The following is a 26,670-nucleotide window of genomic DNA, read 5'->3' on the forward strand; positions in this document are numbered from 1 at the left end:
CCTGCCAGCACTGCAAGGCAGCAGTGCTTACCACTGAGCCACCATGCTGCTCTTAGCATACATCTGCTCTGCATGGTTGCTAAAATGGACAGAGATGACAGCAGAGAGCACTGTGCTCGTGATGTCATCAGTGTTCCAAAAAGAAAAAGGAATTTCCTCTGTAGCATTCAGCAACTAATAAGTACTGGAAGGATTAAGATTTTTTAATAGAAGTAATTTACAAATATGTTTAACTTTCTGCCACCAGTTGATTTAAAAGAAAAAAGGTTTTCACCGGAGTACCCCTTTAACATCAAGATCTAAGACTGTTTCCAAGTACTAGGCAGGTTGACGATCCTTGCAACAGAATGAAAAGAGATCCCAATACACCCGAAATATGCTTGTTAAAGGATTAACTACTCCAGTGACAATGACTCTCAGTGATGTCCTTCAAGGGGTACTCCTGTGGAAAACTTTTTTATTTTTATTTTTTTAAATCAACTGGTGCCAGAAAGTTAAACAGATTTGTAAATGACTTCTATTAAAAAATATTTGGAACACAGAGCTCTCTGACATCATGACCACAGTGCTCTCTGCTGACATCTGTCCATTTTAGGAACTGTCCAGAGCAGCATATGTTGGCTATCTGGATTTTCTCCTACTCTGGACAGTTCTTAAAATGGACAGAGATGTCAGCAGAGAGCACTGTGCTCGTGATGTCAGCAGAGAGCTCTGTGTTCAAAATAGAAAACCATTTCCTCTGTAGTATTCAGCAGCTAATAAGTACTGGAAGGATTAAGATTTTTTAATAGAAGTAATTTACAAATCTGTTTAACTTTCTGGCACCAGTTGATTTAAAAAAAAAAAAAAAAAAAAAGTTTTACCCCTTTAACAGTCGTCCTCCGCCATTGTCTCGCTGTAGACACGCCCCCAGTCCGGAATGCAGGTCTCAGCTATACATACTGGTGGCGTGCTTCTAAATTGGAATGTACGGGTTGATCGTGCACTAAATTGGGGTGTCTTGTCATTCTGTTGCTAGGACCATCGACCTGCATATTACCTGGTAACAGTCTTAGGTCTTGATGTTACAATGGCAATGCTTTTTAACCCCCTGTACACCTCCTCCACCTATATCACCTCTGATGACATCACCATCCCTGGTAATAGAAACCCGTAGGGAGAACAAGTCACATTTAGGGGTGTCCCTTGAAGCGTGCTTGCTACAGTGCTGTTCATATTCAGGGACAAGGTTTTATTGTTATTTTAGCTGTGTACGTTTCTATTATTTCTCTAATAACACAGAGTTGTATGGAATGAATGGCCCCCTAGGTCCAGGTGATAACATACAAGTGACCTCCAATGTGATATCCTTTTATGTTATTGTGTATGGCACATACATGGCATATGTAGTACCTGGTGTGTATTGCATATTATTATAATAAGAGATGGGTCATGTCAGGAACAGAGCTTTTGGGCAGATACACTTGAAGAACCATTGCACTTGGCTTCTGGGTCAGTATCGCATAACTAATGCCGTTCTACTGATACACAGTTGCATAGACTTTGGTCTTATTCTTTAATAGACTTTTGTCAGATTTAATAGATTTTTGATAGGTCTTTGTTGATTTTTGTTTTGTAGTTTCTGCTGAGGAGCTTTTGAAGGACAACCCGTGTATCCCAGAGCTCTTCCAACAGGTTCTGAATATAGAAGAGGCAGACCACAGCCTCCTTGCTTTTTCTATGAGACTAGTTGGAGTCTTGGCGGCTCAGGAAGGAGGATTTAGATACCTAACGGTGAGTTTCCCTAAACACTCATCTTTTAGACAATGATTCCCCAATCTGTGTGTCAGGCCCAAGGCCCGAGTGTGAGATCGATCCTTATGTATTTTGATTGTGTATGTGTTTTATTTTAAGGTTAAATGGGTACTCCGGTGAAAAACTTTTATTTATTTTTTTTTTATTTTTTTTTTTTTTTAATCAACTGGTGCCAGAAAGTTAAACAGATTTGTAAATGACTTCTATTAAAAAATCTTAATCCTTCCAGTACTTATTAGCTGCTGAATACTACAGAGGAAATAATTTTCTTTTTGAAACACAGAGCTGTCTGCTGACATCACGAGCACAGTGCTCTCTGCTGACATCTCTGTCCATTTTAGGAACTGTCCAAAGGAAATCCCCATAGCAAACATATGCTGTTCTGGATAGTTCCTAAAATTGACAGAGATGAGATGACAGCAGAGAGCACTGTGGTCGTGATGTCAGCAGAGAGCTCTGTGTTTCAAAAAGAAAAGAATTTCCGATGTAGTATTCAGCAGCTAATAAGTACAGGAAGGATTAAGATTTTTTAATAGAAGTAATTTACAAATCTGTTTAGCTTTCTGGCACCAGTTGATTAAAAAAAAAAAAGTTTTTCACTGGAGTACCCCTTTAAGACCTGAGGGGGAATTCACTCATTGGCCCTCATTTACTATTGCAAACCCGACATGTTTTGTTTGGTTGTGCGCCAGATTCTGTCGCATTGCGCCAGAAATTTCTGTCTGTGCCAGAATTTGCGCCAGAATTGAAAAAACCCCGACTAACTCTCCCTTTTGCTAAGAAAACCTGAAAAAGGGGCGTGGTCACCGAAAAGGGGCGTGTTCCTGACATTTTCACAAAAACCCAACATATTTACTAAAGTCTCCACAGAAAATGTGGTGGATTTCAGCTGAGACCCTACAGATCGGAGCATGTGTAAAAAAAAAATGCAAAATGTAGGGAAACCTTAGTAAATACTGTGGAAAATAAATTTTAGGGAATTAAAACCCACAAAGAAACCTAAACAACACTCTTAGTAAATAAGGGCCATTATATTTTATGGGTGTATGTGTGTTGTAGAGTTTTATTGGGGCCTGTATTGTAACCGTTTAAAGGGGTATTCCAGGCCAAAACTTTTTTTTTTAATCAACTGGCTCGGGAAAGTCAGAGAGCAGTTAGACAGAAAACAACAACTCAACTTCAGAAACTAACTGCTTTCTGATGACTCACGTCCCGGGAGCTGTGCAGCTCCTATGGGGATATTCTCCCATCATGAACAGCTCCCGGGACATGACATCATCATTGAGCAGTTAGACAGAAAACTTCAGAAGCTAATAACTATTGGAAGGATTAAGATTTTTTAATAGAAGTAATTTACAAATCTGTTTAACTTTCCGGAGCCAGTTGATATATATATAAAAAAGGTTTTGCCTGGAATACCCCTTTAAGCCAGACACAAGATGTAAACTCTTGTAACTTGTAAAAAAACCAGGCCATAAAACTATGGATGAGATAAGATTGCCAGACCAGGACCATTGCAGAGATTTGAGGGGATTCAGAGGTCGGTCACCTAGGCCTCAATAACCCTCCAGCTTTTGTAGAACTACAACTTTCAGCATGCCACTATTAAAGGGGGTACTCTGCCCCTAGACATCTTATCCTCTATACAAAGGATAGGGGATAAGATGTCTGATCGCGGGAGTCCTACCAATGGGACCCCCTGCGATCTCTGTGCAGGACCCGGCATTTTCCCTTACAAATTGTCAAAATTGGTGCATGTGTTTAAAGGGGTACTCCACTGCCCTAGCGTTCGGAACATTTTGTACCGAACGGTGGGTGCGGGCTGCGGGGGTCGTGACATCACGGCCACGGCCCTCGTAATGTCACGTCCCGCCCCCCCAATGCAAGTCTATGGGAGGGGGCGTGATGGCTGCCACGCCCCCTCCCATAGACTTGCATTGAGGGGGCATGGCAAGACATCACAAGGGGCGTGTCCGTGACGTCACGACAAAATATTCCCAAAGCTGGGGCAGTGGAGTACCCCTTTAAATATGGTTTGTCAATGAAAGTCAATGGATACATCTGTATATACAATTTTTTTAAGTATAAAATTGTATGAACTAGACAAATGTAAAAATCGTGATGTGAATGCTGCCTTAGATGAATGGCTGTATTTGGAACAATACAAACACAAGAATGGCCATATTGGGGTTAGTATAAATAGCATAGTTTCTTTACCCATAAACTATATAGTCACTGGTAGCTCCCAATCTGTCTTTATGAAGTCATCTTCTTCTTTTTTCAAAATCTCTTCTATGCCTTTTCAGTCTGATAATGTAATCCAGGACATGTTTGGAGATTGTATCTACACCAGTGATACATGGAAGGATGCGTCCATTAGAAGAGCCTGGATACAAGGCCTGCTGGGTATGGTACAGCACCGGGACGCATTACAGTTTCTGGATACAGAAGGTAGGGGCAGTAAAAAGTACTTCTCTGTTGTGTCTTATGTAAAAAAAAAAATTACTTTGCATACAAGTGGGCTATATGGTGTCCTGGTTACTAAATGCATCAGCAACTAAGGCTAGGTTCAGACTACGGAATTTCCGCCTGCAATTCCGCTTTGAAATTGCAGGCGGAAATTCCGCTTGCTAAAATGTACTGTACAGTGAATGGGTTTCCGTTCACAAATTCACACTTCGGAATTTGTGAAGCGGAATTTGTGAACGGAAAATCCGCTTGGAAATTTCCGCCTGAAGAATGGCGTTGCTCTTTCTTCAGGCGGAAATACTCACGGAACACATTGCAGTCTATTGGAGACTGCAGTGTCCACGCGGTCCTAGCGTCAACTGATTCAGTCAGCGCTGGCCGCACTCGGAATCTCCGGGCGTAAATTTTCTGCCCGGAGATTCCGTAGTCTGAACCTAGCCTAACATGTCTCTTTTTTAGGCTCAGGATATTTAAAGGAAAACTGTCACATGTTCACTCCTGCACTAACCACAGGTACTGACGGATAGTGCGGGGGACGCTGATTTATATGATCTCTACCTTTCCCGGATCTGTCCGGCCATTCGCCCACAATCTTAGTTTTTCTATATATGCAAATGTGGCTGTAACTGGCATGGGGCAGGGTTTTCAGGAGCCTAGTGGCACTGTGACGCCTGTGCCACCCGTCTGCAGTGCTGCCCGCTTATGAGTATTCATCTCCCCTCCCTCCGGCTCTCCCTCTCCCCGCCACTCCTAACTGGTCTTCACTGCGCATGCCAGGAAGCGGCACATGCACAGTGAAGACCAGTTAGGAGTGGCAAGAAGAGTCGGAGGGAGGTGGGCTGAGTATTCATAAGCGGACGGCACTGCAGTCGGGTGACGCTGACATCACAGTGCCACTAGACTCCTGAAAACCCTGCCCGTGACAGTAACATTTGCATTTGCATATATATATAGAAAATCTAAGATTGCAGGCCAACGGCCGGACGCATCCGGGAAAGGTAGAGATCATATGAATCAGCGTCCCCCGCGCTGTCAGTACCTGTGGTTAGTGCGGGAGTGAACATGTGACAGTTTTCCTTTAAATCTGCATTAAAGGAGAACTACGGGATTGAAAAATGTATCCCCTATCCTAAGGATAGGGGATACGTTTCAGATCGCGGGGGGTCCGACCGCTGGAGCCCCCCCGCGATCTCCCGTACAGGGCCCCGGCTCTCTGGTTAGAGAGGGCGTGTTGACCACCGCATGAAGCAGCGGCCGACACGCCCCCTCCATACACTGCTATGGGAGAGCCGGAAATTGCCGAAGGCAGCGCTTCGGCTCTCCCATAGCAGTAAATGGAGGGCGCGTGTCAGCCTTAGGATAGGGGATAACATTTTCAATCCCGTAGTTCTCCTTTAAATAAACTACAAAAAAATGGGCCCATATTACAGTAATTTTAAACTGGTCTATCAACCCTTATCAACATAATTTCTTCATATACTTTTATTGTGACATTCCTCTCTTATTCCTCTTTAAAAAAAATACTGCTATCTAGGAGTTTCCCATGTAAGGTGTGTCTGACCCTGTCAGCCCTGATCTGACAGTGTGAGAGTGCAGGAATACCCCCAATTGACAAGGAGAATGGCAGCACCCCGATGTCATTCTATTCCAGTAGGAATAAGGCCGCATTTACACTACCCTTGTCACACGGCAGTCGGGGCCACCGGGGAAAATAGCAGGAGAAGAAATACTGCTTGCGCCGTCTTTTCTCCCACTACTCCCGCTGAAAAACAGCAGTGCCCGATGGACCCCATTGACTATAATAGGGTCCATCGGGACCCGCTGTTGCCTGTTGCGCCCCGTCAAAATGACGACTGTCGATCTGAAAAAACAAACTAACAAAAAAATAAATAAAAAAGAGTTTGTCGGCCGTTCTTGACGGGGTGCAACGGCAGTGTGAAAGAAGCCTAACAGAGGAACGGCACATCAGTTATGAGATAAGATGCTCCTGAATTATTTTATCTTAGGGAAATACAAGAACTACATATAAAAGAACTAGTACAAACTTGTCAAGTCCTGGATGTGAATACAACCTGTTACCCCTTTATAATAAGACCACTGGCCCTTTAAAAGATGCCCGCCATCTTGCACATGTTCTGTAAGTCGTTGTATGATAAATGAGGCTATTTTTACACCGCTTCTTGCAGTGGCCATCAGACATATTATATTTTTTTCTTGTTTTTTTTTATCTCGATCAGGTATAATAGAGACAATGTTAAACCTGCTGATGGACTCCAGCCTGTTTGTAGCATCTGCAGTCAATGATCTCGCAGCCCATGTCTTCCTCATGTATGTGAAGCTGACAGAACAGAGAGAAATCCGCCGCGTATCTGATCTGCCTGAAATGGCCCTGCGGATCCTTAGTCACTTAGAGAAGCTGCTAACCTCTAGTGGTTCCCAGTCAGTCACTCAGTCCCTAAAAGTTCTGACCGCTATCTTCAGGGACTGCGCTGACACCACCGCCGAGGTTCTCTGGCCACAAGTAGCAGAACTAGTAAATGTTCTATTGAAGCAGAAGACTATTCCTGCTGCCCCTCATCTAGAAGAACTGTTACTGACTGTGACCAGGTACATTAAAAAAATATATAGGACACTTGATATTCATTGATCGAGCACCAGAAAATCTTCTTACTGTACTTTGAAGGAACTAGGAACAGCAACTGAGGCCTCTTCTATTATATTGCTGGTAATAGATAGTGGTAGGAGAGACAGTGGGCAGGGCCATCAACAGATTTGTCATTATTATAGACCAGTGTTTCTCAACCAAGATGCCTCCAGCAGTGGCCAAACTACAACTCCCAGCATGCCCGGACAGCCAAAGGCTGTCCGGGCATGCTGGGAGTTGTAGTTTGGCCACAGCTGGAGGCACGCTGGTTGGGAAACACTGTTATAGACAATAATAGGTGAACATTGTAGTTCAAGTTTACACCTGCACACACACACACAAACTCCATTTTACGCCTTTAGAACCGGTGTGTTGAGGTTTCGCAAAATTGTATTCAAAGGGGTACTCCGGCGATAAACATCTTATCCCCTATCAAAAAGATAGGGGATAAGATGTTAGATTGCGGGGGTCCCACTGCTAGGGACCCCCGCGATCTCCAGGCTGGCAGCAGCGGCATCCAGAACACCGAAGCGTGGAGCTTCCGTGTTTGTGACATCACGCCACACTCCATTCATGTCTATGGGAGGGGGCGTGACAGCTAGTACATAGCCGTCACGCCTCCTCCCATAGACCTGAATGGTGGGGGCACGGCGGCTGTAATCGCCAGTCATCCGGCACGGAGCAGATTATGCTCCGTGCACGGATGACCAAGGTGCCGCGCTGGCGATGGCGGGGGTCCCCAGCGGCGGGATCCCCGTGATCAAACATCTTATCCCCCTATCCTTTTGATAGGGGATAAGATGTTTTTCGCAAGAGTACCCCTTTAAATAAGACTTTCACCTCAAGATATATCACCTAATAGAGCGTTATTACAAATTGTACTGGCTTCAGCATGCTTTTGCGTGATTCACCAATGACAGGAAGTTGTGTCGTTCTTTTATTTGCCGTATGGTGTTGTCTCCAACTTCCCAGCTTCTCCCTCTTTCCCAAGACAACGCATCATCCTCTGCTGTCTCAGGAGGTGTGGCTGGCTATTTTCTCTGAGCTCTAGCCCCGCCCTATGAGTGATGTCACCACCTCTCACTAACCCCTACAGCCTACATCACTATCTCACTGTCAAATACACATATATGCATATTACAGTATATCTTTATTCGGACATTTAGGTAGAATAAGTGTGTTTACAACATACTGCCTTGTGCTGAACAATGCCACAGGCAGAGAAGCAGACATGGAATGAATACAGCAGCTTTATCTTCACTGATTGTGTGATAGTCTGCTGTGAAATGACATGTTCTGCAGCATCTCTGGGAGGGAACTAGAATAAGTACTGTAGGAAAGAAGTAGGCAGGGTGGGAGGACTGTGATGACGAGCTGAGGGAAAGCAATCCATTTTGCAAGTTGTAGTACTGAGAAACTTCCCAACCAGATACTACAGATCTAAAACCCCAAAATCAAATGCATTTTTGGTGGTTTCAGAATTGGGCCGACAGGTAAACAATGGCCCCAACCAATTCTTGACATGTCCCTGCGACATGTGAAAAGTTGTGTATAATGATAATGACACTTTCTAATTATAAACCGACCTTTACTACCAATTGTTTTTACTGTTCCAGTGAATTTAAAATATAAAACTTTGCATATTAAATTAGAAAAAAAAAAACTTTTTTTGTATTGTGTCTACAGTCCCTTTGTAGACCTATGTGTCTCCCTGGTAACAGACTGCAAACAAAGCTTGTGTAGTCTGATCTGCAGTCATATTGTCATCCACTACTTCCTAATATAAAGAAATAGGAAAAACTGGAAAATAATATGACTGCGCGATCAGACGACATATGATTTTTCATTTATACCAGTTGCAATATTGCTTCAGTTTTCATTTTAGATGCAATTTAAAGTTTAGGATCTATAATCCATGAATTGTTGGTAAATGACCCCCCTTGGCTAAACTAGTCCTCCGTGACCATTTTGTCTCATAATGTTTGCACTGTTATTTATTGGTGTAGATTTCGGGTTCTGTGTAATCCTGAGCAGGATTTATGGATGGTCATGAAACAGGCCCTAAGAAGTCTAAGTCCAGTCCAGGCCGGTATCCTTGCATTTGGCATTCTAGAGTCCAATTCATGGTAAGCACAACTTTATGTTCTACTTTATTAAAGGGGTATTGCGGATTTATACATCTTATCCCCTATCCAATTCTGTGCTGGGCAGTGCCTCCGAGACAGGATCGTGACATCACCGCCACACCCCCTCGTGATGCTACGCCCCCTCCATTCATGTCTATGGGAGGGGCGTGATGGCGGTCATGCCCCCTCCCATAGACTAACTTGATCAGCTAACTTGAAATTGGTTAAATTAATCTCAAATGGAATAACTGTGCAATAAGTTAACAAAAATAATGTCCTGATGGTTACTGACTACAAACAAACCATGATTCTGTCCAAAATACTAGTAGAGACAGGTAAGTCCGGAACTGCTGCCCAAATGTCAGATGCCACTGGGATCAGGTGAGTAACCTGAGGGACTTCACAGGGGTGCATTCCAAAGAAGAAAAGCACAAGCAAAAAGTTAAGAAATGAATGGATGCACTCACCTGGATTACTTGCTGGCAGGAATCTTTATTCCAGTGCAGTTAAAAGTGTGCAGCGGGTAGACGCAGAGGAGCGGCCTCACAGCTACAGACTGTTTCCTGCGCTTTTAGCGCAGGAAACAGTCTGTCGCTGTGAGGCCACTCCTCTGTGTCTACCCGCTGCACTCTTTTAGCTGCGTGTGAATAAAGATTCCTGCCAGCAAGTAATTCGGGTGAAACCATGATTCTGTGGTTGCTGATTCGCCCTATTGAATGGTGCCAATCTACATCCTTGGTATACAGAGAGTGAAAATGTGTGGCAGAAATTAAATCCATAGATGTCCCTCTGGGATCTGTTGCATATTCCACTGCAGATCTGCTATGTGAACATACAGCTTTATTCCCCCATTCTCAGACCCTAGAAGTTTTATATATATTGCTGTAAAGTTTCCGTATTTCCTGTTTTTGCTTTTTTCTAGCCCCCCAGATGTCTGCCAGGAAGCTGTGTGTGTTCTGCTTCAGCCACTAGACTGTGTATTGAGAGACCCGACTACAGATTTTGGCCAGCCAGGTATTATGTAGTATAGTGAGCTCATACCAGAAATGCTGTATAACACAACATGAATGATGTATTGTAATTTGTGACTTTCATCATTAGGTTTTCTTGATACGTTTGTGTCTGATCCTGCCATTGTCGAGAATCTTTTGGCTAAGAAGTCCTCGTGTGTCAGTCTCCTCTGTCAGTGCCTAAGCCTTCTGACAAGACTGTGTGAAAAGGTAATTTAAAAGTCCCTTCAACCCACTTGTTTTCCAGATGGTGGTGGTCTAAGTACTAAGACCCTGACAGATCAAAACTTTTGACATGCTCAGAGACATGTCAAAAGTTGTTTCTTCTTTAAATGGGAGGGACACTATAAAGAGTAACTGTTATGATCTTGTTGAATGTTACAATCCTCCCAGTTCACTGCCCCCATCATGATAAACCACCCCCTGCCTTTATTTTTATTATTTTTTAGTTTTCTACCTTGATATCGCTCTGTATTTACTGCTCAGTCTCAGTCAGATTCACAGACTGGGAAGGGGGTGTTGCCCAGCAGGCGTGACATCATCTGAAGCCATACAGGGGAGAACTTCCTCCCTCACTCTGCTACACACAGCCCAGAGCAGTTCAGTGTATGAGATAAGCTATGATTGGCTAAGGCTGCATACACCCCCCATTTCCTGATTTTGGACTTCTGCCAGGCCAGCAGGAGTCCAAAGTCTGTGCAAGAGAAGGGGGAAATGTGCTCTGGAGTAGGGAAGGAGTAGGGAGACACCTAGTGGCAGCTTTTTTAAACTCAAATAAAACATAGAAAACGTAATATTTTTTAAACAAAGTACATTAGAAAGATTTTTTATTTACTATAAGGAGTACAATAGCAAAAATTAGTTTTAATGACAGTGCCCATTGAAGACCTGTTGTATTGTTTTATTTTTTTCAGGAGTGTCTTCCTATGCAGGTCCCCCATAGCACTATACTGAATTCTGTGGTGCTGATTCTCTGCTTTAGCATTGGACAAGCCGTATGTGTATCACCAACAGGGTCCCGTTTGGGCAGATTACTTATAGGTTCTCTTCGAGTCCAAAGGTCGGCGTTGGATGCCATTGGAGGTCTTTGTCGCTGGCCATGTGAGGCAAATATTAACTGAATATTGAAATACATAGTAGTTGACTACTTTAAATGTGTGATTGATTAACTTTTAGTCATCTATTTTATTAACATGCTTTTATTTCTTTTTTTAGGGAGCCCGGAAGCTTTGCTGAAAACATATAATGTGCTCACTGCTTATCTTGAGAACCCAGAAACAGACCCCACAGTAAGATTGCCCTACTTACCACAAGACTGTGCCCAAAGGCTATGGACACATTTTATATGTAGTATTTCTTGCAGGGTTACTCCGGAGGAAAATAATTGTTTTAAAATCAACTGGTGTCACAAAGTTATACAGATTTGTAATTTACTTCCATTTAATGATCTTAATCCTTCCAGTACTTATCAGCTGTATGCTCCAGAGGAAGTTGTGTAGTTCTTTCCAGTCTCACCACAGTGCTCTCTGCTGACACCTCTGTCCATGTCAGAAACTTTCCAGAGCAGGAGAGGTTTGCTATGGGGATTTGCTCCTGCTCTGGACAGTTTCTGACACATACAGAGGTGTCAGCAGAGAGCACTGTGGTCAGACTAGAAAGAACCACACAACTTCCTCTGGAGCATACAGCAGCTGATAAGTACTGGAAGGATTAAGATTTTTCAAATAGAAGTAATTTACAAATCTGTATAATTTTCTGTCACCAGTTGATTAAAAAATAGTTTTTTTTCTCTGGAGTACCCCTTTAATGGTGTTTAGTATTTATGTAGTTTCTAGAAATGGAAAATTCTAAAGTTTACCCAATTGCTGTGTTCACTGTAGGTCCTGAAGAAGGCATTCCAGGCATCCTTGAAGTGGCTCCAGGCTGGGCACACAAATGAAGAGCACTGGGCAGAGGGCAAATCTTTTCTTCAAGGTCTGATATAGATGACACATTCTTGTGAAAAATCCTAAAAAATGGTTTCTCTAATATGTTAAAGGGGTACTCCGCTGGAGCCGGCGCCGGGAGCTCTTAACGCCATAGCCCCGCGTGATGGCTGTCACGCCCCCTTTCATAGACTTGCATTGAGGGGGCGGGGCTATGACGCCACGAGCTCCCGGCTCCAGTGTTCGGAACAGTTTGTTCCAAGCGCTGAGGAGCGGAGTACCCCTTTAATATAATAGTGACCACGGCACCAGAGCTTTAGTAAATATCCGTGCAAATCTCACTACCTATTACTCTACCTGCATAGAGGTCAGATATTGTGCTGATTTTCCAAGGAAATCTAAAATTTTGTCTTCCCCATTGAAATCAATGGGGGAAAATCCACAATAAATCTGCAATATATCTGAGCATAAACTGACAAGCTGTGAATTTCTACTCCTCTCCACTGGTCCATTTCTGCACAGGATCCGTGTGTATTCTTATTTCTTATATTGTCATTCACATAGCCGCTATGGAAATCCTGCAGTATAGCTGATCCATGTGCATCTGACCCTTACTTACCCCGGTAACTTACAGCTTATACCCTACCACAACAGGTATAAACAAAGCTAGTGTTATTCCCCCTAGAAGCCATTTTCAATAGCATTTACGCCAGTGTTTCCCAACATGTGTACCTTCAGCTGTTGCAAAATTACAACTCCAAGCATGCCCGAACAGCCCTTGTCTGTCCGGGCATGCTGGGAGTTTTGATTTGCAACAGCTGGAGGCACTCTTGTTGGGAAATACCAATCAAAGCAATGAAACAGGTAGAGGACTCTCGCTTGCAACACGAAAAAAAGGCCCCCAGTTCGGCCATTTTTGTACTACTTTTTAGCCAGGTAGTGTGCCTCACCTTTTCACTGTCAGGCATACTATACAGCTATACAAAACTATTGCATTCTTTTATAGAAGCGATCAAATAATAAAAAAAAAAATAGTAATTTTTTTTTCATTGGGAGGAAAAATGTCTTATCATGGCTTTAAAGGGGTACTCCCGTGAAAACTTTTTTTTTTTTTTAATCAACTGGTGCCAGAAAGTTAAACAGATTTGTAAATTACTTCTATTAAAAAAATCTCAATCCTTCCAGTACCTTTTAGCAGCTGTATACTATAAAGGAAATGCTTTTCTTTTTGGATTTCTCTTCTGTCACGACCACAGTGCTCTCTGCTGACCTCTGCTGTCCATTTTAGGAACTGTCCAGAGCAGCATATGTTTGCTATGGGGATTTTCTCCTGCTCTGGACAGTTCCTAAAAGGGACAGCAGAGGTCAGCAGACAGCACTGTGGTTGTGACAGAAGAGAAATTCAAAAAGAAAAGCATTTCCTCTGTAGTATACAGCCACTAAAAAGTACTGGAAGGATTAAGATTTTTTTAAGAGAAGTAATTTACAAATCTGTTTAACTTTCAGGCACCAATTGATTACCCTTTAAAAATTAAAAGTAAAAAAAGTAAATTACATTGAACAAAAAGTGATTGAAAATGTATATGCATCCCAAAATTGAACCCAAGAAAACTACAGCTTGTAAAGCAAAGAAATAGACATAATGGACAGTAACAAAAAAAAAATTTGCTGTCTCCTTTGTCCGATTAGAAAAAAAATTCCTTTTATTATAATACACTCACAACTATGGGGGAGATTTATTAAAACCCGTCCAGAGGAAAAGTTGCTGAGTTGCCCATAGCAACCAATCAGATCGCTTCTTTCATTTTTAAAAAGGCCTCTGAGAAGTGAAAGCAGCGATCTGATTGGTTGCTATGGGCAACTCAGCAACTTTTCCTCTGGACAGGTTTTAATGAATCTTTTTGTAATTGACATACACTTCATGAGGTGAGGCTTTTCCTGTTACAAAATGACATTCATGAGTTAGTTATAATGAAAGATGATTCTTATACCCGGATGCCCCCCTTAGGGTGTATTCACACGTACAGTATTCTGCGCAGATTTTCTGCACAGGATTTTCTGCTGTAGATTTCAATGTAAACTAAATGACCTGAAATCATGCGCATCAAATCTGCGCAGAATACTGTACATGTGAATTAATCCCAGTCTGAATCTGCGCAGAATACTGTACGTGTGAATTAATCCCAGTCTGAATCTGCGCAGAATACTGTACGTGTGAATTAATCCCAGTCTGAATCTGCGCAGAATACTGTACGTGTGAATTAATCCCAGTCTGAATCTGCGCAGAATACTGTACATGTGAATTAATCCCAGTCTGAATCTGCGCAGAATACTGTACATGTGAATTAATCCCAGTCTGAATCTGCGCAGAATACTGTACGTGTGAATTAATCCCAGTCTGAATCTGCGCAGAATACTGTACATGTGAATTAATCCCAGTCTGAATCTGCGCAGAATACTGTACATGTGAATTAATCCCAGTCTGAATCTGCGCAGAATACTGTACGTGTGAATTAATCCCAGTCTGAATCTGCGCAGAATACTGTACATGTGAATTAATCCCAGTCTGAATCTGCGCAGAATACTGTACGTGTGAATTAATCCCAGTCTGAATCTGCGCAGAATACTGTACGTGTGAATTAATCCCAGTCTGAATCTGCGCAGAATACTGTACATGTGAATTAATCCCAGTCTGAATCTGCGCAGAATACTGTACGTGTGAATTAACCCCAGTCTGAATCTGCGCAGAATACTGAACATGTGAATTAATCCCAGTCTGAATCTGCGCAGAATACTGTACGTGTGAATTAATCCCAGTCTGAATCTGCGCAGAATACTGTACGTGTGAATTAATCCCAGTCTGAATCTGCGCAGAATACTGTACGTGTGAATGGACCCTTAATGTGCAATGAATTAATCCCAGTCTGATAGGACATTTTTACAGGTTTTCTTTACCTTTCAGGTCTCTGTCCTGTCATAATGAAACGCCTGTGCAGCCCTTCTTGGGAGGTGCGGGATACCACCTTAGAGTTCATCACCAACATGGCGGCTGCTGCTGAAGGTATCTGGAGTTTATTGCTGTTGTGTTATAAGGATCTGCTGAATGTTCCCAGGCCCTGATTTAGTTTTTCTTTAGTGCAGTTTGTTAGCTTATCCCAGTGTTTCTCAACCAGCGTGCCTCCAGCTGTTGCAAAACTACAACTTCCAGCATGCCCGGACAGCCTTCGGCTGTCCGGGCATGCTGGGAGTTGTAGTTTTGCAACAGCTGGAGGCACGCTGGTTGGAAAACACTGGCTTAGCTATAAGTAGTTCCTATGGGTAACAGTGTTGCTTATTTTTTAACCAGTTTAAAGGGGTACCCCACTGGAAAACATTTTTTTTTTTTTTTTATAAATCAACTGATGCCAGAAAGTTACACAGATTTGTAAATGACTTCTATTTAAAAATATTAACCCTTCCAGTACTTATCAGCTGCTGTATGTTCCAGAGGAAGTTCTTTTCTTTTTGAATTTCTGTCTGACTACAGTGCTCTCTGCTGACACCTCTGTAAATTTTAGGAACTGTCCAAAGTAGGAGCAAATCCCCATAGAAAACCTATCCTGCTCCGGACTGTTCCTAAAATGGACAGAGATGTCAGCAGAAAACACTGTGGTCAGAAACGAAATTGTAAAAGAAAAGAACTTCCTCTGTAGTGTACAGCAGCTGATAAGTACTGGAAGGATTAAAGGGGTACTCCGGTGGAAAAACATTATTTTTTTTTTTTTTTTAATCAACTAGTGCCAGAAAGTTAAACAGTTAAACAAACCCTTCCAGTACTTTTTAGCAGCTGTATGCTACAGAGGAAATTCTTTTCTTTTTGAATTTCTTTTTTGTCTTGTCCACAGTGCTCTCTGCTGACACCTCTGTCCATGTCAGGAACTGTCCAGAGCAGCATAGGTTTGCAATGGGGATTTTCTCCTGCTCTGGACAGTTCCTGATACGGGCATCAGGTGTCAGCAGAGAACACTGTGGACAAGACAAAAAAGAAATTCAAAAAGAAAATAATTTTCTCTGTAGCATACAGCTGCTAAAAAGTACTGGAAGGGTAAAGATGTTTTAATAGAAGTAATTTACAAATCTGTTTAACTTTCTGGCACCAGTTGATTAAAAATAAATGTTTTCCACCGGAGTACCCCTTTAAGGGGCTTGCATTTTATACTATTATAATATTATTCTAAGTGTACAATCCATGTCACCGGAGCTGCCTTGTGAATAAGCAAGCTGCAATACCAGACATCCATGGACAAAAGAGACCCCGCCGAACTCTAAAATGAAGGGGCAGAAGCACTCTGTTGAGCACTATGGGGGGATTATCATTGATTTTACAGTTTTGTTTTGTTTTTAGTTTTTGCTCAAAATACTAAGAATGAAGAAAACAATGTGAATGTAGTGCGGCATGGTGAGCTTTTTGCTGTGGTCCGGGATTTATCCACTGTGACTTTCTAAGAACTGGTGCGAATGTTTGTGCAAACACTTTCATTTTTGCACAACCTCACACCAGCCTGGACCCCGCTTTTTAGATTTGTCTACATCTAAGCTACTTTGCTCTTTATGAAGAATGTGATAAATGTGGGGGAAGTACACATGACGTACGCGCGGGTAAACGGGGGTAATTGGTGACAGTGGTGAATTTCCCCCCTATGTCCCCTCTTATTTGCTCATCCCCCCCTCAGAATGCTAATATGCAGTGCACAGATTCCTAGTGAGTCTCATAGACTTTCTATCACTTTGTACACTGCTTTCGCAGCTCTCCATGGAAAGCCAAACTGAGCTGAGCACTTCTGCCCCCGCACCCAGACGCCAGGCAGCATCTTTTTCCCCAGCACAGTGGAACAATTTTTTTTTTTTTTTTATCGGACCCAATCCTTTTTTTGGCTGAAAATATACAAAAGAAATATAGAAACATGATATGACAAATATAGACATAAATGTACAACTCAAATAGAGAAACACAGCCGTACATCCACCATTCTTCCATGGCCAGCACTCCACTCCACCCATTCGGCCCAGACGTTTTTAATTAGCAGGAGACTGCATAAGGGTTTCCTCCTAGCATTCTCCCAGCCCTCTGGTAGGTAGCACATGGTAGGTGTTCACACTGGTGTGGTGCTCTGTGGCGGCCTTTGTTACTGTGATGCTTTGTCTGTGGGGTGATGTGGCCCGGAGCCGGGGGCTTGGTCGGGCAGCAGTGGGGCTGCCTGGCCACTGGGTCATTCCCCCGGGGGGCTTGGTGTCTCGGAGGCAGTGTTCGCCGCCCGGCGCTACGCCAGTGTTAGATTAGGGACCCACTCTGACTAGGTGCCCTTGATGTGGCGAGTGGGCTTGTACTTTTTGATCAAAATGTATAATAACAACCTGTTAGTTTTTGAAATTATGCTGAGAAGCAAATAGATCAAAATACAAATGGTGGATGTGCGGCTGTTTCTCTTTGTGATGTACAAATATAGACATAATATGCTAAGCTTCTGTAGGTCGACTTGGCTGTCTCGGCTCTCACAGACTATCCGGTAACAGATCCGCTGCAGGGCGCTCAGAGGCGACTGCTGGCTAAGTTTCGCGCTGGTTGCGCTTCTTCCGGCATCGAGGCCGGAAGAAGCGCAACCAGCGCGAAACTTAGCCGGCAGTCGCCTCTCAGCGCCCTGCAGCGGATCTGTTACTGGATAGTTTGTGAGAGCCGAGTCGACCTACAGAAGCTTAGCGGTGAGTGCGGGTTGTTACCGTTTTTCTTTGTACAGTGGATTTGATCATGACTTTGAGTTTTCTGATTTCCCAGCACCTCTGGACTCGCAGGCACAGGACCCTGATCTCTCACAGTGACATATCTGAGAATCCAGTATCTTAAAGTACATGCCTAGGTTTTTCATCACAATAGTGCCACTTTGCTCTTTCTAGTAGTGATAATATATGACTAGCTTTTGCCCACGGCTTCGCTCGCGTTAAATTTGGGGTAACATAGATCTACGTTTTTACGATCCTATAGTAATGAGGCTGCTCTGGGTAAAGTCTACGGGCATCCAAACAACCCGAATTCTTTCAACTTTGATCGCCGCGTCTAAAGAGTTAATGGCGGACATCTGCTGGAACGGTACTGGAACGGCATTAGCCACGGGTCCTGGCTGCTGATAGCAGCCGAGACTGTGCAGGTATGATGCGAACTCAGCTCCTGAGCTCGCTTCATAACCCTCCCGTGCCGCAGCGCCGGGTATACCCAGCGTTCTGCGGCAAGAAGATAATTCATACAAACTTTGAATCCCCATTTCACCTCTTCAGGGGAGGAATTTTAGAAAACATTAAAACACGTGTTTCTTTCTCTCTAATTGTTAGCCTAAAAACAAAGTTTCATGCTTCTAGCTTCAAAAATGACAATTTCCATACAAACTTTCAACCCCTTTTTCACTTCTTAAGCACGTAGGGCGTACCTGTATGCCCAGTCCCGGTGTTTAAAACGGGGTCACACCGTGACCGCGCATCACAATGGGTCGGGACCCTGGGCTAACAGCGCGCGGCATCGATCGTTGTGCCACGCGCTGTTAACCCTTCAGACGCGGCGATCAAAGTTGACCGACGCGTTTGAAAACAAAAGTAAACGCTTCCCGGCAGCTCAGTCGGGCTGATCGGGACATCTCGATAAAATCGCAATGTTCCGATCAGCTGGGACGCAGCGTCCGATCGTCTATTGATTGCTCCAAGCCTGAGCTACAGGCTTGAGCAATCGAGCCCCTATCTGACTGATCCGTGCAAAGCTATGGCTTTGCAGGGATCAGCATAGGAGATCAGTGTCTGCAGTGTTATAGGTCCCTATGGGACCTATAACACTGCAAAAAAAAATGTGAAAAAAATAAGTTAACAAAGGTCATTTAACCCCTTCCCTAATAAAAGTTTGAATCACTCCCCTTTTCCCATAAAAAAAAAACTGTGTAATAAAAAAAAAAAAAAAAAAGATATGTGGTATCGCCGCGTGCGAAAATGACCAAACTATAAAAATATATTGTTAATTAAATCGCACGGTTAATGGCGTGCGCGCAAAAAAATTCCAAAGTCCAAAATAGTGTATTTTTGGTCACTTTTCATATCATGAAAAAATGAATAAAAAGCGATTTAAAAAGTCCGATCAATACAAAAATGGTACCGATAAAAACATCAGAACACGGCACAAAAAATGAGCCCTCATACCGCCCTGTACACGGAAAAATAAAAAAGTTATAGGGGTCAGAAGATGACAATTTTAAACGTATAACTTTTCCTGCATGTAGTTATGATTTTTTTCCGAAGTACGACAAAATCAAACCTATATAAGTAGGGTATCATTTTAACCGTATGGACCTACAGAATAATGATAAGGTGTCATTTTTACCGAAAAATGCACTGCGCAGAAACGGAAGCCCCCAAAAGTTACAAAATGAAATTTTTTCTTCAATTTTGTCGCACGATGAATTTTTTTCCCGTTTCGCCGTGGATTTTTGGGTAAAATGACTGATGTCACTGCAAAGTAGAATTGGTGGCGCAAGAAATAAGCCATCATATGGAATTTTATGTGCAAAATTGAAAGCGTTATGATTTTTAGAAGGTGATGAGGAAAAAATGTAAAACGTAAAAACCCTGCATCCTTAAGGGGTTTAGGGTTGAATTTCGAAAAATCCTTTCTTATTCCTCGTCTACATCTTAAAAACAATACCTGTGAAAAAATTCAGCTTTCTAGGTCCAAGAGTTTAGACTGGGCGCTGATGAGTCAGTGAGTCAGGTCTTCTCCTTTTATATATGTAGATATGACAGGACATGTAGATGAACCGAGCTAGTAATTCTGTACATTTCACTCCACTGTTTCGTTCCAGGACGCGCAGAGGTTGTGGAAGTTCTGAGTAATGCTGGAGTTCCGCAGCTTGTTCTGGATCTTCTTAAGGACCCTGAGAGCTATGTGCGGGCAAGTGCTGTAACCTGCATGGGACAAATCCTAAATATTACCCACACTTCAGCTGCCGGCTCCTTCACATCTGCAAAACCTTTAAAATATGAGGTCAGTATTTATCTGCTTCTTAAAGGGGTATTCCAGGATTATTTTTTATTAGACTATGCTACAGGGGCTGTAAAGTTAGTGTAGTTCATAATATAGTGTCTGTACCTGTGTGTGACGGTTTTCTCACAATTCTTCTGTGATTATCGCCCCAATATTTATTTTTAACAGAATACAAAATTACTCATGTCTCAGGATTTCCCAGGTTGCAGTGCAGCCAAGACATGACATCACTAGTCAGGTGATCAGAGGGAGATATATTGCTTTGAAGGGATCACAGGTGTGACCTCATACTTACAAACTATGAAACTATGGGATGTGTAGCCTAGAGAACGGAATTCAACAGGAAATACCCAGTTCTGGCAGGTACTTACTACTAAAATCACCTTATGGCGGATAGCCCTTTAAAACTACACTTATAAAGAGTCCCACTGAAGGAATGAGGGGGAGGAATCTCCGTTTACTGTTGTTCATATGTACAGAAGTTGTCCACATGGGATATCCATTATAAGGGCTATGGGGGAGATTTATCAAAACCTGTCCAGAGAAAAAGTTGCTGAGTTGTCCATAGCAACCAATCAGATCGCTTCTTCCATTTTCCAGAGGCCTTTTCAGAAATGAAAGAAGCAATCTGATTGGTTGCTATGAGCAACTGCACCACTCTTCCTCTATACAGGTTTTCATAAATCTTCCCCTATGTGTGTTTTATGTATTGTTGGGATAATGTGGAATTGTCTATTTCTATATCCAGTTGTATCGTTGTTTTATGGACAATGTAACTTCTGCAGCTTGTATGTATTACAGCACAGTGCATGCTGCTCAGTACAGTTCAACCTCAGTCTCTAGTTCTCAGTTCTTTTCTCTTGTAAATTTGGATCTATAGTAAAACTTGGCTTTATAAGATCTGAGTTTAGATGAGAATTCACAAGAGTAGAGGAGCTGACAGGGAGTCTGCTGTGAAGCTTGAGGATGAAAGGAATTAAGCAGCTTGCAGCGTATTGTAATACATACAAGCTGCAAGAAAAAAAATTAATCCAATTTTGGTAAATGTTTTATTCCACATAATACATAAAATGCACTAAAAATGATATAAAGGTGTCCATAGTCTTTAAGGGAAAGTTAAATAATTAATATTTGTGTCCTTTTTAACAGGATATGGTGCCGAATCTAATAGACATTCTATGTCATGACACAGAAGGTTTCCCCAGGAGAGCAGTGGTCAAAGTGTTCACTGATTGGCTAAGAAAAGGTCACATGCAAAAACTCCAAGACTTGGAAATTCTGCTGTCACAGATTCTGGAGACGACATGCAATGACTTGGATTGGGAGGTGAAGGTCAATGCATTGGACCTTGCAGATTTCTATATATCGCAGATACTGGAAATGGGACCTTCACAATGTTGCCCATACACTATAGGATTACCGTCTATAAAAAGCTCCGTTTCAATATCAGATGCATTGATCAAATGTGAACGAGTGGGGATTTTCCAAGCTTTATTGACTTGTCTTTGTGACTGTGACCGACCAGTGGCATTAAAGGCCTGTGAGATCCTCCTCCATCTGAAGCCAAAACTGTGCAATGGAGACGTCTACTCCTCTGAAATACATGGAAGAGACTGGCTGGAGCACACGATAAATGAGCATCGTGTTACAAGCCAGGATTGTGCTGGGGACAGGCAGCAATGTCCAGAATGGGCCACTGGGGTGATAAAGAAGATCAATTTGGATAAGATGAAGTGTTCCCTATCAAAAAGTAGTGATTACTTACATGAAACCCCCCTGTCACTGCTGCAGGACATCAAAGCCACCTTATGGGGGGGAGAAATGCACGATGCTGATTGCTATTGATATGGAAGGTTACACTTCCACAGTACAAGTGCATAGTATGTGGCACCCCTGACTCATGGGGAATAGAGAAGGGTGTAGATGTGTCTGTTCAAGAATTAAAAAAAAATCCCTGGAAGATTCAAATGTCAAAATGTCTTTTGTACATATCTATGATTATTAGTCATGTGTGGTCTCCCGGAGCAGAACACCTTTACTGCCTGTTCTGTCGGGTGGTTGTTATGTTAAGGGGCCCTCTTCTGCCATCCAAATCTGTGCCTTTAATGTGTTTTGTGATAAAAAAAAAAAAATGCTTTGTGTTTTCTAACCCTTTGATGCTACCGTGCCTTTTATTACTCTTTAAGGGTTAACTGTATTTCTCTGTTAAGGATGAGTGGGGAAGCCACAGCAGCAGTTGTAGCCAATCAGGGTGAGCCGGCATTTCCTCTACCCTGGTCTGATCAGACAGGGAGCAGGCCTCAAGCCCAGTGTATATTCATCTGTTCCAGAGTGGCTGTACACCCCTCACATGGAACCCGCCACCCAGAGTAAAGTCAAGTAGTCTCAATCCAGGCTTTGGGGGCAATAGCTAAGAAAGGATAAAAGGGGTATTTTGCTTCCCCCAGCATTTGGAACATTTTGTTCCGAACTCTTGGATATGGGCGACGGGGGGTCATGACATCACGGCCACGCCCCCTCAATGCAAGTCTATGGGAGGGGGCGTGGTGGACACCACGCCCCCTCCCATAGACTTGCATTGAGGGGGCGTGGCGATGTCTCAGGGGGCGTGGCTGTGATGTCACAATCCCCACTGCCCACACCCAGCGTTCTAAAGGAATACCGGGTGCTTCATAGATCGCGGGACCCCCCGCGATCAGACATCTTCTCCCCTGTCCTCTGTAAGGGGATAGGATGTCTAGGGGCGGAGTACCCCTTTAAGGTGTGAAGATGCAGTTTCTGTCAGTCATCTCCTCTCAAGTCCAAAGTCTAGTCTAATTAAGAGTCAATTCAGTCTAGTCTGTGTCTACCACTACTACAAGTATCAGCATTCCCATAACAGTGACCATGGCTTCTACCTCATCCATTGCTTTAATGTAAACCTGTCTCCAGCCTTGGATTATCCTGTCTGTATAATTTTCCTGCAACTAAATCTCAGTAAAGTTCCCCAGTAGTTATCTTACATCCCTGCGTTTGAGGAGTTTTTTTTGCTTACGCTCCGATACGGATTACTACTGCTTTGGAGCTGTGGTTAGTGGCCATATCTTACAGGACAACTACACCAACATCCATTCACTCCACGCTCCTGGCGTCATGAACATTTCACTAGCAGCCATGTATCCTAGTAGACTGCACTACATGCCATCCCTCACTTACCACACATGCACTTACTAAATGGCATTTTACAAGGGACAAAAAAATCTGTTCACACATACAGTCATGGCCATAAATGTTGGCACCCCTGAAATTTTTCTAGAAAATGAAGTATTTCTCACAGAAAAGGATTGCAGTAACACATGTTTTGCTATACACATGTTTATTCCCTTTGTGTGTATTGGAACTAAACCAAAAAGGGAGGAAAAAAGCAAATTGGACATAATGTCACCAAACTCCAAAAATGGGCTGGACACAATTATTGTGGTAAAATAATATTGTTTCAAGCATGTGATGCGCCTTTAAACTCACCTGGGGAAAGTAACAGGTGTGGGCAATATAAAAATCACACCTGAAAGCAGATAAAAAGGAGAGAAGTTCACTTAGTCTTTGCATTGTGTGTCTGTGTGTGCCACACTAAGCACGGACAACAGAAAGAGAAGAGAACTGTCTGAGGACTTGAGAACCAAAATTGTGTAACAAAAATGTGTAAGATAAGTGTGGTAGAGGGTGTGATGCAAGGCAGATGGCATTAACCCCTTGTATTCAAGACGCCAGGGCATGGTTTATCCTCAATACCACCCGAAGGTATACCGCTGGATCCTGGGCTTGGCACGGGGGCAATAATTACTCCGATGCCAAGTTACGGACAACGGTAGCTTTACTGAGTGACAGATGGAACAGTCTATACAGTTCAGCCAGGCCCACGGAGGTGACCAGTGACTTCAGAGACCTCAGGGCTTGCTGGGACTTGTAGTGGACTGGGACAATATTGGTGCAGGCCACGCTGACTGAAGACAGATGACTTTGACTTGAATGGGACTGACTATACCCCAATTGTAGCTTACTTGAAGACTTGTGGCTGCTGGACTGACCTGAAGCCTCCTATGGACTCCAGCCACACTCTTGGACCTAACCTTGCTGCAACTCTTTTGTGCAAAGTTCTAAATCTCCACACAGTTCTATTTGTACATCTGAGCTGCACCTCACAGGAAAAGTGGACACAGGGATGTTGTACTATTGCTTTGAGGCCAGGATTTTTTTTTTGTCCACCAGCAAAAACGCCGGAAAAACTGTTAGTTTTTTTTTCCTGCATTTTGGCAGTTTTTCTTGCTTTTTTGCTGATATGTGGAAACAGTCATTTTTGTACCCTGTGGCATTTTTTTCACTGCCTTCAGGGTACCACTCTATGGGTCGGATGCAGAGTGCCCAGTCCAGAGTATAAGGAGTGATGTATAGCATATACAGCGTGCATAGCATCACTACTTACCTCCGCCAGGGGTGCATAGTGTACCCATGTATACTATACAGGAGCCCAGCAAGGAAAGAGTTAACCCATGCTGCTGCTAAGCAGTTCTGGGTTAAGTCTTTGTGCGCTATCCTGTATAAACAGCTGTCTTTACATGATACAGTAGGCAGACGTCAACAATTGGAGGCTCCATGTTTAGGAACACAGCAGTATGGGCGCACTCCCCAGGGGAAAGCACCAAAAATGTACTAACTTTTTTTTTTTTTTTTCAATTTCAGATACGTGAATGCAGAGGACTATGTCAGATTCAGTGGAATACGACGATGACCAGCTTTTTTTAATTTCAATAAAATGGTTAATGAGGGCTGTGAGGGGGGGAGTGCTTTCTAAAAAATGTTTTCAATGTGTTGCATTTTTTATAATTGAATTTTCAGGCTTCGTAGTGAAAGGCTTCTTGTAGACAGAATCCATTACTAAGCTGGGGCTTAGCGTTAGCCCCAAAAACAGCTAGCGCTAACCCCCAATTATTGCCCTGGTACCAAACGCCACAGGGGTGCCGGGAAGAGCCGATACCAACAGGCCCAGAGCGTCAAAAATAGCGCTCCTGGGCCTAGGTGGTAACAGGCTGGTGTTATTTAAGCTGGGGAGGGCCAGTAACAATGGTCCTCACCCACCCTGGTAATGTCCGGCTGTTGCTGCTTGGTTGGTATCTGGCTGAGGCTGAAAATAGGGGGAACCACACGCGTTTTTTTTTTAAATTTAATTATAAAAAAAATAAAAATAAAAAACAGCATAGGGTTCTCCCTATTTTCAGTATCAGCCAGATACCAAGCAGCAACAGCCTGATATTACCAGGGTGGGAGAGTACCATTGTTACTGGCCCTCCCAAGCCTAAGTAACGCCAGCCTGTTACCCCCCCTAGTCCCTGGAGCGCCATTTTTGATGCTCCAGGCTTGTTGGTAATAGCTCTTCCCGACACCCTTGTGGCAGTGGGTATCGGGGTAATAATTGGGAGTTAGCGCTAACTTTTTGGGGCTAAAGCTAAGCCCTGGCTTAGTAATGGATTCTGTCTACAAGATGGCTTCCACTACTAAGCCTGAAATTTCAATTATAAAAAAAACACAACACATTGAAAAAAAATTTTTTATTTTAAAAACACTCCCCCACAGCCCTCGTTTAACCATTTTATTGAAATTTTTTTTTTTAACTTGGTCATCGTTGCAGTCCACCGAATCTGATGTAGTCCTTCACATTTACGCATATGAAATGGGAATAAAAGAAAAAACAAGAAATATGGGTTAGTAAAAATTTTTTGCGATCTTACTTGGGGAGAGCACACATAATGCAGGATGTTCCTAAACAAGGAGCCTCCAATTGTTGCTAAACTACAACTCCCATCATGGGGGGCTTTAGTTAAGCAACAGCTGGAGTCTCCCCATGTTTCCACCTCCATGTTTTACAGTGGAGATGGTGTTCTTGGGGTCATAGGCAGCATTCCACCCTTTGGTTTCATCTGACCACAACACTTTTACCAATTCTCAGATTTTTCTCTGTTCTCATGATCATTGAAACTCCACAGGGTGGGACCCTGCCTGGAGCCTCCGACTGAGGGCAGAGTTAATTTGCGTTTCCTCCATTTGTGAATAATGGCACCAACTGTTGTAAACTTCTCACCAAGCTGCTTGGAAGTGGTCATGTCACACATTCCAGCCTTGGGTATGTCTATAATCTTGTCCCTAAAATCCTTGGACAGATCTTTGGTCTTGGCCATAGTGGCGAGTTTGGAATCTGATTGATTCTGTGGACAGGTGTCTTTTATACAGGTAACAAGCTGAGATTTGGAGAACTCCCTTAAGGCTATGTTCACATAGTGCTGCTAAATTTCACAGCTAATTACCAAAATCAAGGTAAAAATGCTACATTTTACCAAGATTTGAACGATTGCAGTAAAAAAAAAAAAAAAAAAAAAACATTTATCACTATTTCGGTCATTCGCGACAAAAACGCGTGCAGCAATTCGCTGCGGTAATGCTAATAAGTCACAACGTGTGAACATAGCTTTAAGGAAGGGCTCCTAATCTCAGCCCATCACTGAGTAAAATGCTAATTAATTCACAACTCTTCCCAAAATATCTAAGTTTTTCACATGTCCAAATGCTATGGGTTAAGTTGGTCTTTAGTTGTTTGCATTTAAGACAGGCATCAATT

The 26,670-nt window shown here is 42.9% G+C and overlaps 1 protein-coding gene across 5 annotated transcripts in view; it reads left to right on the top strand.

Moving 5' to 3' along the window:
• BRAT1 (BRCA1 associated ATM activator 1) overlaps positions 1–22,508 on the top strand; it is a 34,313-nt gene extending 11,805 nt beyond the window's left edge. For 3 of the 5 annotated variants that reach the window (XM_056535950.1, XM_056535948.1, XM_056535949.1), the window contains exons 3-14: positions 1,619–1,773; positions 4,101–4,245; positions 6,501–6,870; positions 8,914–9,033; positions 9,956–10,047; positions 10,135–10,253; positions 10,958–11,144; positions 11,259–11,332; positions 11,924–12,017; positions 14,931–15,029; positions 19,840–20,021; positions 21,171–22,508. In XM_056535950.1, coding sequence (XP_056391925.1) covers positions 1,619–1,773; positions 4,101–4,245; positions 6,501–6,870; positions 8,914–9,033; positions 9,956–10,047; positions 10,135–10,253; positions 10,958–11,144; positions 11,259–11,332; positions 11,924–12,017; positions 14,931–15,029; positions 19,840–20,021; positions 21,171–21,866 — 2,333 coding nt within the window. In that variant the 3' untranslated portion in view covers positions 21,867–22,508. Of the gene's footprint in view, positions 1–1,618; positions 1,774–4,100; positions 4,246–5,062; positions 5,098–6,252; positions 6,401–6,500; positions 6,871–8,913; positions 9,034–9,955; positions 10,048–10,134; positions 10,254–10,957; positions 11,145–11,258; positions 11,333–11,923; positions 12,018–14,930; positions 15,030–19,839; positions 20,022–21,170 lie in introns of those variants that run through there. The other 2 variants (XM_056535952.1, XM_056535951.1) reach the window with 2 other exon arrangements.
• The last annotated feature ends 4,162 nt before the right edge of the window (positions 22,509–26,670 follow it).

This window comes from Hyla sarda, chromosome 8 (assembly GCF_029499605.1).
Source record: "Hyla sarda isolate aHylSar1 chromosome 8, aHylSar1.hap1, whole genome shotgun sequence".
Classification (NCBI taxonomy): domain Eukaryota; kingdom Metazoa; phylum Chordata; class Amphibia; order Anura; family Hylidae; genus Hyla; species Hyla sarda.